Raw genomic sequence first — 14,935 nt, 5'->3', positions numbered from 1 at the left:
TGGTTTGCATGTTTTACAAAGCACTAAGCTGACATCAACATGCTCTCTGAACACAGCGGGTGAAAACCAGATGCTCCCTCATTTTGACAGAAAAGAATTAGGCAACTAGGAAAAAGTGGATTCCAAATCGAACCTGTCGGAGGGTGTTTTTATCAACTACTGGCATTTTTAACCAGTGATGGGTAACTCTAAAAAAGTAAAGTAATTACTAGTTACTAATTACATCTTCAACAGTGTAATTAGATTAATCTCCAAAAATTATGTAATTACTTTCTAAATCCTATATCAACCTTGACAAGTTAATGATACAAGGATAGACATGAAACAGTCCAATTCTGACATTTAACTAACTATTAACTATGAATTTTGACTCAATATACTCCTAATTACTGATTATTAAAATAGTAAAATAGTTAAACAAAATAGTTAAACACTTAAAATAGTTGTTAATTTTAAGAATTGGGTAGGTTTAATAATTTAGAATATGGTCTTGCAGAATAAAACATGTTTGTTAATAAACAGCCAATATCCCAGTAATATTCATGCTAATAACCAATTAGTTAATAGTGAGAATTGGACACTAAAGTGTTACAAATATTCTTATTAACAAAGTATTTAAAGTGAGAAGGGTACATAAAAAGCATGCATTTTAATGTTAGACTTACAATTTTTGTTAAATCCATTATTGTATTGTATTATATTGTACATTACATTTATTAGGGTAAATAAAAAACTGATTTGTTTTACAAATCGATAACATTTTGTATACAATTATTAAAACAAACCAAATTCACACAAACATTGAAACATTTAAAAGACTTTATATAATTCACATTTTAAGAAATGGGACTGGAACAAGACTTAAAATCTATACCCATTTTTATAGTACCCAAACTGAAGGCATGGTTTATAAGAGGTAATCCTATTACCGAAAAAAAAAGTTGAACCTGTTGCTTTTACTAAATATCATCCCCTGAGACATAAAAGTGCCCAAAAGTTTAAGAAACACCCTCAAAAATGACATCATGTAAAACAGGCAACACAACCATTCCATATCCGAGCTCAAATTAGCCACCGTTGACAGAAATACTCTCAAGATGCGCAGGCCTGCCATTTCCCAATGAAGACGCCCATCTCACTGAACAAAAGATTTATGAGTTAAACTGCAGGTGTTCACCTTAGATCTGACAGGACACACTGCCATGGAAGAGCCAATGTGTTCACACTCGGCTGCACTGGATTTAGGCACACAATGCAGCCAATAGTGCACTGCCCTTGGCCAGAGATCATTGGTGAGATCAACACAAGCATCGGCCTCATGGGTAACAGCGAGGAAACGACCCAATCCAACCAAACAAACACAAGCTCACATTACATACAGTCTATAACACCATCTCTACATTGACTTGGAGTAGGAGGGGTTGAGATCCCTAATGGGGGTTCAATGACAAACGGAAACTAAACCGCTGACACAATCTCAAATGCCACACCCTGGAGGTGACCACATGTGGCCCAGTGGCCAAAACAGCGGGAAAGCACTGACAAATAGAGGAAGAACAAACCGCCCAGGTGGTTTTGCCAACTGCTGGGCTCCATTTTAACGTCACAAACCAAAGAGATCAGACCAGAACAGCCTCAAAACCGATATGATTCATCTCAGATGAGGAGCTCTTTGAAACCGAAGCGGGTTTGGCACTTACAAGGGGGATTTTAATGCGAATGATGTTACTCCTTCCATGGCCAAGACCTGCGGTTTACAGGAAGGATCAAGAAGAGAAATAAAAGACAGCAGTACGAAGCAAACTCCTTTATAAAAATGATAAAAATGGCTAAAAATGGGACTGAACACATAAACAAATGCTTTATTGACTTGGAGTGTGTAACAGTATCGCAACAAGCTTATTATCTAAAGAGCTAGTTTCCCTGGACATACTGTCAACTAAACAAGGTTTTTCAAACCTGATTTGCCAATTACCAGTGTAATCCTACACTGGGCATAATATGCATCTGGGAACACAGCCAAACATGGCATTGGATTGATTTCTAGGAGCACTAGATTCAGTATATGATGTAAATGCCTATTGATGTCCAACAGATCCCGGTAATGCGAATGTGCAATGATAAAGAAGTCCTAAATGATTTACCACTTGGCGTGACAATGATAGGAACGTTCCATTCAATACAATCATTATCGGCTGTACGTGCAACAGTATTTGAGGTCAATCGATGACTCTTGATCATTAAAACCACAGGAATTCACCACCAGAAGTCATCCACTGGGCGACAGGACATTTGCGCGATGAGTTACGGCAATGAGCTCTCCGACATAAAAAAGAACACATCCCCATCTTTTGAGGGTGTACGTCAATGTATTTTTTCTGACAGCACACATTTTTATCATCCTCCCACTCTTCACGAGAAATGATTAAATGAGAGGAAAGAGTGTTTGCAGCGTTAAACGCCTAGGCTATGAAAGTATTCCCTGCTGTTCCTACAGAAGTGCTAACTCAGCCACGAACACGTCCCCTTCCCTTCCTTCCCTGAAAAGACTTCATTTTGAGGATGAAGAAAATAAATAATCCTGACATATAAATGATAGTCTCCACCCTTCGTTACGCTCCATCTCACTGGTTATTCTTGGATGGCTCGAGTGCTATAAGGCAGGTTAAATAGGAAACACTGTATAGCTCATGCATTTTAAAACGAAGCTCAGTAAAACGAAACATCCAGAAACGACATTAAGGAGAGAGTTTAACAGCACAGAATATGGAAAAGAAAGAGCCTGGCACACACCAGACTACTAATGAACAAGGTTATTATAGCTCTGAAAATCACTGTACTTTTAACTTAACCATAATCTAATTATTATTCATGAGCTAAACCTAATCACAATCAGGTCTGTAAACCCATCTATCATTCCCATGAAAGTGACGCTTACAGCTTAAATATCAGTTTTAGGCTTCATACCCTGTAACCGCACCACAAATAGTTTAATCTTCCTATGACGACAAACAAATGGGTGAAAACACTAATTAACTGTGATTTGTTGTTTTACACGTCAATTAGATGGCTGCTTCTTGTCTAAATGGACAATTTGTTTTGATATAATACAACTATAGGGGGAAAAAAATCATAAATCTGTCTTTGGAAAATAAATTCAAACCATCTGAGACAGAAATGACAAATTATTCTCTCTTAGGCTTTCCTTTTATATTTTAGAAATCACATACATTTACAAATGTTATAGCTTATCATTAATATTTATATAAAGTCTAAAAAATATATATTTATTCAGTACCTATCAACCTAGAGACAACCTCTACAGCCCTGAATGTCAGCAGAGACCAGGACAACTAGATGTGAGACCCCAGAGACAGATCCCCGGGCCAACTGGACAAGACCACAGTAAACAGATGAGTCCTCTGCACAATTGTGACTTGTTGCAGCCTGGAATTGAACTGCTGGTTTCGTCTGGCCAGAGGAGAACTGGCCCCCGAACTGAGCCTGGTTTCTCCCAAGGTATTTTCTCAATTCTGTCACCGATGGAGTTTTGGTTCCTTGCCGCTATCGCTTCTGGCTTGCTTAGTTGGGGACACTTAATATCCAAAGCGATATCGTCAACTTGATTGCACAGATACTATTTAAACTGAACTGAGCCGGATGATGACATCACTGAATTCAACGATGAACTGCTTTTAACAGAAAAGTGTTAACTATTGTCATTTTGAATTATCGACACTATTTTCATTTAATACTGTAAAGTTGCTTTGACACAATCTTTATTGTTAAAAGCACTATATAGATAAAGGTGAATTGACTTGATATACATTTGCATTCATACAGGTGTTTATATAAGGATTTATACAAGTCATTTTTTATGGTGATATTTTTTTTCCATTAACAATGCTAACCTTTCTGATGAGGCAAGTATTATGTACAGCATTGAAATGATTCAATCTTCCCAACCATACTGAAAAACCACCCAAATAATCATTTCATCTCTTTCTAGTGTTTATGAGCACAAATTCATCAACTACAGTGACTACAGTGATTTCTATTGAATTATGTCCAGAGGCAGAAGATGTCCTCATCCCAAACTGACTCATAGGCCTATTCTACCCCATTAATTTTGTTTCCAACCTGCTCAAAATATGGACTCTAGAGTTCATGCAGAAAGCAGAGCTCCATCAGGCACAGGAAAGTGCTGTTTGAACTCTTTGCTCAAAGTGTAGATTATTTTTCCAGAGGGACCTGACTCTAACAGCTTTTGCCGAATATGATGCAAACCTCTGGGTCAGACTCTGGAGACACATTTTTCCTTCTCTTTCCCTTTTAGCTGCTCATTTCCAATCCATCACACTGCTTCGCCTTGTCCGTCAGAGCCTCGTACCTTAAGCAAACCTGAGATTGGCATATCTGATGACTTGCGGTGACGCCTCTGGGGTGGGTGTTGACACATTCGAGTTGGCTTTGAATTGTTTGCCAAAAGCTGTCAGACAGTCAAACCTTCCACCGATTTAAACCCATATTTCACAGTACCACACCTAATTGGGTTCCGCAACAATCTGTGATCTTAAAAGGTGTTGATTAGGAGGGATTCATTTCAAGGAGAGACCACCAACATCTCAGCGCTACAGCCATGAAAACAGGTGCGGGTATTTGTCAAAGCATTGGAACATGTCCTCTCAAGGTTAAAGTTGTCTGGGAAAGTCACTTAATACTTCAGGGAAAATTGCAATTGGCCATAACACAGAAACACTTGAAAAGAATTGACCTCATTCCAAGACGTGGGAGAGTTTTAGAGAGCAGTGCACACAGCCGAATGTACAAGAGCAGAGGACTCACTTCATTGCTCGTACAAATAAAGATATCAAGCTTTGAACAGTGAGGCCAGGCGGAGCAGCCGAGGTCCTCCGAGAGCCAGAGAAAGGCAACTTCTAATGAATGCAAATAGATTCGGAGTCTGTGAAGATGGGTAGGGCAGTAACCCAAGTATAAATTAGAAGAGAAGAAAACAACGTAGGAGGAGGACAAGCTGAAACATCACCCCTGAAAATGAGATAAAGAACTGTTAAACAGCATCAGCCACAGTTACACAAGCAGCAGAAGTAACAGGAGAATTCAGATTCAACCAGACTGACATCACAACATAAAAGGTGTTTGTGTGTGTGTGTGTGTGTGTGTGTGCGCTTGTTTATGAGTAAATCCAGCACGTAAGGCACCAAGATTTTTTTAAAATAAGTAGAATACAATGGTTTACAGATAACCTATCATTAAATACATTTAATTATTATAATTATGAATAATTTTCTCGTTTTTTTTTGTATTTATATAAACACGTATATTAAATTGTTTTAATATTGACAGTAATATTTACATGCTAAAATGCACAAAACCTAAAATACATAAAAATATGGCATTTACATAACACTAGTTTTTATAAAAGCATTCAAATGCAGGAAATGCTATTACAAATGCAATTTAAATAGTTGAATATTAAACATTTTCCAGGCCAGTTAAGGAAAATGCAAAAATGTTCAGTAAAATAAGAAACGGAAAAATGCATTAGTGACCAGTTGTTTCTCATTCATGTTAATATTTTGCTTGAAAAATGTACATTTTCACATATTGACACCCCTTGACCAGGCACAACTTTTTTTTTTAGCTGCATAAGACAGAATGTGTTTAGAATACAAGCGCTTTAAGATGGCATCTCCACAATAGAGCGAGAGGCACAACTGTGATTTTGAAGTGGTTGATTTTGCTGTCAGAGACATTTGTAAACGGATATAAATCACACACACAACTGTCCTCAGCAATAACAGACTATAAATAATTGAGGCTGTTGGTGGGCACAGGTTGCTGGTTTAGAAACTCTTTGTATGCTAATTTGCTGCTGGTTAAAAATGATGTTCACAGCAGATGTAGACAATGTCGCGTTGAGCATATGACTGTTCTTACAGGCACGTCTCCGCCGCAGGGTTTCATCTGCAGTACACCGGTACACATCGATTAAGCACAACATATGCAGTGCTTTAGTTTAGGGTGTTTGCTAATAAGAATAACCAAATTGTTGTTCAACACCTTAATGGGGAGACGCTCGCTACAGATTACAAGTAGTGACCCTCAGGGTAACTTTCCAAATTGTTTGTCTGTGGCCGAAACATTGAACTAATTAAATTAACAGGAAGTGGCTTAAAGATAATCGAGGAAGACACTATGGCCTGCTGGCAGAGAAGTGTTTTCATTAGCTCAGTTTCAGTAAGTGGGTTTTGATCTCCTCATAACTGACCAGATGTTTAGGTTTCCGATGGTTTTTCACTCTTCTGTAATGAGAGTTTTGAGTGAATGAGCTTAAAGGAAATGGGCAGTTTTCAATCTGTCAAAACCGCTACATGTAAAAATAAAAAGACGTGTCAACATACCAAATCTCATACTTTCTGACATTACAAAGTCTGGAAGTCAAATCTTCAACAGCATACAATAAGACTTGTACAACTGAGCTCATATGTTTACCTATCCCTGCAGAATGCGTTTGGCATTTTTAAGTTTTTCTTTTTGGAAAAAAAGGGGTTTTGCATATATTCTACATAATACATAAACTTAAATTTGCGGCTTAGGTTAAATTTTAGCTCTTGGTTTTTAATATTATGCATTGTCTCCTCACAAATCAGTGTCTCTCACAGTTTTGTTATGTACAGGCCCCTCAATTTTCCAGGTTGTTCAAACTTTTCAAAAGTCTGGGGACTATTTCAAATGTGCAGAGAATGTTGGGAAATTAAAAGAATTTACAGGTCTTGAAGCAAACCAGAGACTCATGCAAAATTATTGCTAAAGACTACAAACAGTCAATTAGTTGTTTCCACCCAAGTTGCACATTTAATTTATTGAATATATATATAGTTTTATGCACATTATGGATAATTTATTTGCATTTTCTTTGCATTTATTTCTAGTTCTCAAATTCTACATAAATTCATTTTAAACCGGATAGTATCAATGTCAATTTATTTATAATTGTTATATGTAAATGTAAATATCTGTTAAATATGTCTCTTTTTAAAAATGACTTGCGTTGATGTAAACTTATGAAACTAGATTCACCAGGGGTATGTAAACTTATGTGCCAGATTTGACCAGTGCATCTTAAATGACAAGGTCATGACACCTCATTAATTTTAAAGGTTCCTAGCAGAGGAACAGAAGCGACAGACCATTTCATTGGTTTGTGTTTGTTAGTGTAGACACATTCTAGGTGCACAACTGTCACCAAATGAGAGAGAGCTGTATACATGCACCCCATCTGTCAGACTGAAAATACAACTGTGTGTACTGATAAGAGATGTGTCAACTGCACTGTGGCAGTGAGAGAAAGACAGAAAATCATGTGTCTTACCGTCGTGAAGGCCAGGAGCTCCTCATCATTTAGTTTATGAACTGGATTATTCTTCTGAAAGTCTATGCTGCAAAACAACAAACCACGATCAATCAAAAAAAAAGAATCAGCACATAAATGAAACACGTTTCTTTTAGTTCACAAGTCAAGCATACAAAAAATGATCATTCAAAAAAATCCCAGTGCATGCAAGATCTTGTGCTTCGTCCATAATTCTTTCAGCTTTTTAAACATTTGAGAATTGAGACATTTCATAAATAAAAACTATGAAATAATCCTTCCATTATGATTTATTTGCATAATGACACATTAATGTAATGCATAAAAGTTGAAATACGACTCCCACACCTCATGAAATTCACCCGATCTATTGCAGTAGAGGCATTAAAACAAAGTTGTCACAGACAGTCAAAGGATAAAATGTGCTTGCACATCTCAACCCTCACTCAGCAGTTAGTTCAATTATTTAATCCTATTATTATACCCATAACTCAATATTCTAGGTAACTTCAGCTCCTTTCCTCAAGGTGCAACTGTCTGAATTTCTCATTTAAATTCAGATTTCTTTACATTAGCCGAGGATAATAAATGTATGGTGGGCTGTTCGCATTCCAACAGAATGCCGTTAAACCGTACGTGCGGTTTTGCTCGACTGCACCAATGACGGCCCATAATTCACCTTCAACCATCACGCAGCCCAATTAAGGACCCTGGCCTGCATAATTACGCCCTGCTAATTATTCCACGCCTGCAATTTGTCTCCTAGCAGCCAGTCGGGCAGGATGATGACCTTTCCACAACAAACAGGGCGCACAGACTGGTAACAAAGCTAATTAGAGAGCAGTGTAGGAGAACCCTGCACCTCCTCCCAGGGCTGAGATGGGGGTGGATGACCATCCACTTTTTTTATTCAGGATGGAGAAGACCGTTATCAGTGTGCACTTGGGCACAAAAACCATATTCTGCAAGATGAAGGCCTGACGCAGCACTTCAAAGTTGCTAAGATAAAACAAGACTCTCAGCAATAACAATGATTTACACAACACCAACATGATTAATGTCGAGCAGCGGCTTTAAAAGTCAGGAACTAAAATACTACAGCTACTTAAACTAATCTGAAGAATGAGGAAACTATTTTTTCCTTGGATTTTTGTGTCTATGAATTTTTAAGCACATTTCAGCCAGAGGACCTGTTGAAGTCATACTCGTAAAACGGTTTGGCTTGGGCTTTGACAACCTGATTTTCAGAAGCATGTTTAATCTCACACGCACAAGGTAGACTCTTAAAACAGTCATTTAATAAAGTGTCACAAACCAAGAGACATATACACACACACTTGTGGCAAAAAGGGATGTGTGTTTCATTTAACTGTTGACAGTGGCAGTATATGCAATTCCTCTGCAAGATTGAAAACTTCTATAAAAATGAAACTTAACTTCACAGCAACATCCTTGCTACTCACAAATTCATTTGTGGATTCAATTAAAATAAATGTAAAATACAGTTTTTTTCTAAAAGAGGAATGGTGATTTGATGGTCTACCATCATTTGAAAAGAAAAATGTCTTCGTATTGAGCCCTGATGATGACACATCCAGTCGAAAGTCACCATGAACAATATTGATACAAATCGCTGTCTGGTGAATTGGGCTGTAACATACTGCCAAAAATGCAGTGGCAAGCAATCACAACTAGAAAAGAGGCCACTTTTGTGTATCTGTGTATAGTCATTACTGCTTTTTCGATCTGTATGAAATGTTTTAAAATCAACAAAACATGATCGGTCAACGGTTGTCACTTAAGAGTAGCTAGGTACTGGTGCCCATCCTGTTACTACACCGACCAGTGAAACAGGACATATCCATATCAACTGAGACACTCACCATGTGGCCAGTATAAGGGTCTGTTCCTCAGCGCTGAGGTCTGGAAGTTCATGTTCAGATGGTTCTGCCAGGTTAATCTGGTTCAGGACTGTATCATCACTCAACTGATGATCCTATAAACACACAGGCATGAGAACCAGAGCAGATCCCCAAAAGATCAGAGTAAACAATTCAAACACCATTTTTTTTCAGTTATGGCTACATGACATTATTATTGCATTAGGAACAGCATTTATAACTTTGCCCATCCTGCTGTCAAACTTTACATTATTAAAGTGTCATAAAACAAGCATTTAGCTCTTTAATGCCTTTAGAAGGGTTATTTCCTGAGATATTACCTCAAATGGGAAAAAGATGCTAGCTCATGCAACAAGAAATCAATCATAGTCAGCATTGATACTTATTAGCTAGGGCGGGGCATATGCAAATTAACATGTTCCTCTGCTTTAGCCCATTTAAAATCTAATTTGTTGATGTTCAAATTCAATTCCCATGAAATGAAGTCTAACTGGCTCTCACACACGGATACTCTACCTGAAAAGCCTTCACATGGACAACTAAGACCCACTGGAGTGCCATCAGCTCAGAGTTTGTAAGCAATACTGATCTTATCACGTTTAATCCAAAAACTCAAGTCATCCTGGAAAAAATTATTTAATGCACTTTTTAGGGCCATAACACAAAAACCGGGGCCAGCTAAAGGGAAACAGATAAGGTTCGGGAATTTTCTGTGAAATCTTTGTCTGTCCCCAATTTGTCATATTTGCAGCCAAAGCAGATAAGACCAGACAGAGCAATGCCACTGCACAGATCAGCCAAACACCAGATAAAACTCAACCGCTGTCCAAAAATGTGCAATAAAAGTAAAGCACTGCCTCGGGGTGAGAGGAGAGAGACAGAGTGAGGAAGACAGGAAAGAATGAGACAGATGGAAATCTGTATAAAATTTATTTTTCACGACCTTCAGTGCAGCTCAATGTCACTTCTGCTGTCAACACGAGAATAAATGTCGCCCCCTGATGGATGGGATAAGTACTGCACCGTTCTTGCCCCCACAGGGACTGTGACGGGTATTCATGTACCCAGAGGCCAAAATTATAACTCAAGTGTCAAATGAGAGTAAGAACTGCAATTTTATTTTTTAATTAAGGCTCTTTCAGTTAAGTGATGCAAGTGATTCAAATGACATAAGAAAAGTACAATAAAGAAAATAAATATACTCGTATTACACATAGTCATCTTGCACATGACGCTCCAGTGACAATAGCTAAATACATTAACTGTATTTGTTCTGTTGCAATGAAACAAAATACAACTGAAAAAAAAACCTAACCATACAAATAGAATATATGGTCTATAATTTATCTTAATTCACCTGCCATTGTAATGAAATGAAGATAATTTTAGACACTTAATGTACCTTTGGTAAGAGTTCTTTAGGTGTTGGTGTGAGGGAGGGACTCTCAGAATTGGGAACAGGTGAACTGTCCTTCCGTTTAACATCTAAGATGAGCTGAGCCAGAAAGTTCTCCTGAAAACGAGTTCTCTTTCCTAAAGCACCTGAGAGAGAACAACAATTATTTAACCATTCATGCATTCCATCAATAATGCTGGGTCATCCATTTTTCTTTCTTTCATTCATTCCATCTTCCAGTTACTTCAGTCACACACTGCAGTTTATCCCTCTTTCAGTCACCTGCACAGAACAACAATTTTTCTTGACATTACATTAGATTTCTTACCTATCATGTTAACATCGATTCCTGACAGATCGCGGGCCGTTTGCAGGTGTTCTTTGGCCCTGCGATACTCGTAGTAGGTCAGGCAGGTATAACTGCACTCCAGGTGGAACTGAATGGCCAGGTTCCTGTGTGTGGTGTTGGTGAAGAGCTCCTCACATTTATACACTACAGAAAGAGAGGAAGGACCAGTTCATGAGAGGCACCATCTAGATTTTTACACATTCTTCTATATATTCAGAATTTATTACATTGCCATATATCTCCAGAGGACAATGTTAAATTGATGTATAATGCATTCAACATTTATAGATGTAAAATCATTATGATTATCATAGATACAGTATGAGGTTGCAATGCAAGGGAACAAACCTATTGCCTATATGGTTAAGATATGGCTGGATACCCACAGGGAGCCCAAACAGTGCTTCAGGGGAAGTAATAAAGAATGAATGATGAAAACAAGAAAAAGGAAAGGACGAAGGAAGGACGAAAGATAAACAGAGGAAGAATAATAAGGAAGAAATTGAGAAAATAGGAAGGAATAAATTAGTAGAAAGGAAGAACAAGGAGAAAGGATGAAAGAAAAAATGGAAGGTAGAAAAAATTGAGGAAGGAAGAACAAATGAGGGAGAAAAGAAGGACAGAAAAAAAGAAGAAACAGGAAAGAGAAAGTAAGAAGGGAAGGATGAGAAGAGTAGAAAGAAAAAGGATGGAAAGAAGAGAGAATGAACTAATGAAGAGGAGTGGGGACAAAGGAGGAAGAAAAGGATGGATGACATAAAAAAATGGAAGAAAGAAAAAGAATAAAAGGAGGAAGAACAAATGAGGGAGAAACGTAGGATAGAGGAAGTAAACAAGGAGAAAGTCAGAAAAAAGGAAAGAGGAGAAGAGTAGAAAGCTAGGAAGAAACATTTAACAACTGAAGAAGAGGAAGGAAGGAGGAACAAGAAGGAAGAAAGAAAAGCAAAGTAAGGAAGGAATGAAGGAAGGATGAAAAATGGAAGAAAGAATGAAAGAGAGGAAGAAATTACTTAAGATAGAGAAAGTAAGAAGATAGAGAAAGTAGGAAGGGAAGGAGGAGAAGAGTAGAAAGAATAAGGATGGGAAAAGACAAAATGGACAAATGAAGAGAAAGGAAGAAGGCCAAAGGATGAAGAAAGAAAACCAAAGTAAGAGGAATAAAAAGGAAGCAAGGAAGGAAGGAAAAAAGAAACGGAAGGAAAGAATGAAAGAAGGAAGAACAAATAAGGGAGAAAGGTGGGATAGAGGAAGGAAGAGAAAAGGACGGAGAAAAAAATGAAAGAAAGGAGGCGAAGAGTAGAAAGGATAAGGATGGAAAGAAGAAAGAACAAAAATGGAAGGAAGGACAAAGGAGGAAGTAATAGAAAAGGAAGGAATAAAAAAAGGCAAAAGAAAGACGAAGAAAAAGCAGGAAGAAATGAAGGCAGGCAGGAAGGACGGACAAAAAGAGACAGGAGGCAGTGAGAAAAACTGAAAGGGGAAGGAAGGAAACCCAACTGAATAAATAAAGGATAATTTCAATTTTTTTCTCTCAGTCCACAGCTGTACATCCACTTTCATCAGTATTACAGTCCCTTGCGAAAGTATTCACACCCCTTCACCCCCCCCCCTCCCCTTTTTGTTATGTTGCTGCCTTATGTTGAACTGCTTCCACATTAATCTCAGAGCAAAAAACAGGTTTTTAACATCTTTGCAAATTTTTACAAAAATGAAACACTTAAATGATTCCATTGCATAAGTATTCATACCCTTATCTGGGACATAAAAAATTAGCTCAGGAGCATTCATATTGTATAAATATATATGTATGAATACTTATGTAATTTACTTCAGTTTTTTTATTTTAATAAATTTAAGAAGTTGTAACAATTCAGTTTTTGCTTTGTCATTATGGTGTATGGAGTGTAGATTGATGAGGGGAAAAAAAGTAATTTAAAGCAGCTTAGCAAAAGCCAGCACATAAAACGTGAAAAAAAAAATGAAGGAGTATGAATATTTTCGCAAGGCACTGTATATGTATGAAACTGTGAATGCTAAAGGCCCTTGATAAAGCAGAGCAGGTGCGCTCACTGTGACCTTCAGCGTGATCTGCGTGAGGATCTGAGTGTTTTAAAGTCCCCTCATTGCAGATTAAAGCTCACTTAGCAAGGGAAAGCAGCACCTTTCCTTGCATATACTAACAGCTCCAGATCATTGATGGGCCAGTCACGCACATGTATCTGTGTGTGCAGAACAAAGAAGCGCTCATTTCTTTCCCTTTCACAAAGAGATGGGACACAAATAGTGATTACCTCATGCCAACAAAAGAAATCAGTGAGAAAAGCAGTCATAAAAATATCACAAAGAGCCTCAAGTGTACGCTGACTAAAATAGATGAAATTCTAATTTTGAATTCATCATACATGCAGCCAACCTTCAATGTATTCAAATCTTCAAATGTCATCCAATGTTATTAAAGCATAAATATCTCGGCCTGGAGGCTAAGAGGGAGAAAAAAAAGAATGCAACCCTATTTGAGGTATTTATTCTAGAAAGGGGAAGCAATGACTAATAGGGTACAGACATGATAAGTGATCATATTTTATTTATAGTAGGGGCTTAACTCTTAATACAAAAATTCTTCAACAATGTTTAATGAATACAACTGAGCACATATTTAATATTAGTAGCAGTACTTGTAGTGTTAGTGTTAATAACAGCAACAAGAACATTTATTATTAATATTATTTAAAAAGATTATTATTATAATTAGATATTATAATACTTAGATTAGTATTATCTTGTTCTCAGATTGAAGCTCTGAATAACTTGGACTTTTCTTTCTATAATTAAGTCAGGTTAAAGTATTTTAAGGTGTCCTTGTTACAGTGTAATTATACATTTAAGTACTGAGTAATATTAATGAACTACACGTATGTTTACTATATGGTTAGGGTTCGGGTTACTTGCCTGTAATTATGCATAATTAATTGTTATTATAATAGTAAGTACAAGTAATATGTAACAATACACATTTAACCAATACGTAAGCTCTATAACAAAGTAGACATGGCTAAATTAATTAAAATCAATACATCATACAGCTCAATTTTTAATTGATTAACAGCCCTACCAAATACACCTAAACCTTTGCTACTCTGAATATTAAAAACACCACCAAATCAGTTTGCTACAGATGCCCTCATGAAAGCGGTGTTACCTTCTTCAGTGGACCAGTGAAATCCCAGTATGGGCTTGACATTTACTAACCACAATGATGAAAGACCTGGACCAATATCCACTCACCCATGTAACGCACTGAATGTAATGCTGATTAAAAAATAATTCACCTTTATTATTTACCAACTCATAAAATGCTCCATTGACTTCAAAGTCAGAGATAAATAAGGAAAAAAAACTGCTCAGACAAATTTGCTCCCAACACAAATTGAAATCTCATCTTGGTGGTTATGCCCGAGCACAGCTCTTGAAGAGATTCTGAGAAATCCTTTGGGTTTCTGATCATTTTTGAAATCCAAAAGTAATCCATGTTCTGTGGGTGCACAAATAATGACTGCTAGGGTAAACATATCACACCGTGTACTTTTATTAAGATTAAACTGTGTAGAACATCAGCTTTTCTTATTCACAGATGCACTCGGAATAATTTTGGAAGAAAATACAGACGATGTACCAGCTTTGAGAGCTTGCATTAAAAAGGTCTTCAGATATCAGCATGTGATGTTGCATTGATTCACTCATGTCTGCAACTAAGATCATAAGACTTTCTAGCTGGAATATAAAACCATGTTTCAATTCAAATGTATGTGGGCTTTCAGCCGCAACAGATCTTTCAGTAACAGATTCTGTTTGTGGGAGTCTCAATTCCTGCCATTAGGAGCTCCATAATGACA

At 37.2% G+C, this 14,935-nt stretch overlaps 1 protein-coding gene across 1 annotated transcript in view; it reads right to left on the bottom strand.

Annotated features, from left to right (window-relative positions):
• ttc27 (tetratricopeptide repeat domain 27) overlaps nucleotides 1-14,935 on the bottom strand; it is an 84,523-nt gene that overhangs the window by 44,476 nt on the left and 25,112 nt on the right. The window contains exons 6-9 of the mRNA XM_059520230.1: nucleotides 11,022-11,186; nucleotides 10,700-10,839; nucleotides 9,280-9,392; nucleotides 7,397-7,463 (exon numbers count right to left, since the gene is read on the bottom strand). Of these exons, the coding sequence (XP_059376213.1) occupies nucleotides 7,397-7,463; nucleotides 9,280-9,392; nucleotides 10,700-10,839; nucleotides 11,022-11,186 (485 nt within the window). The remainder of the gene's footprint in view (nucleotides 1-7,396; nucleotides 7,464-9,279; nucleotides 9,393-10,699; nucleotides 10,840-11,021; nucleotides 11,187-14,935) is intronic.

Source organism: Carassius carassius, chromosome 32 (assembly GCF_963082965.1).
Source record: "Carassius carassius chromosome 32, fCarCar2.1, whole genome shotgun sequence".
In the NCBI taxonomy this organism is placed as follows: Eukaryota; Metazoa; Chordata; class Actinopteri; order Cypriniformes; family Cyprinidae; genus Carassius; species Carassius carassius.
This window is presented reverse-complemented; position numbering and strand designations above follow the sequence as displayed.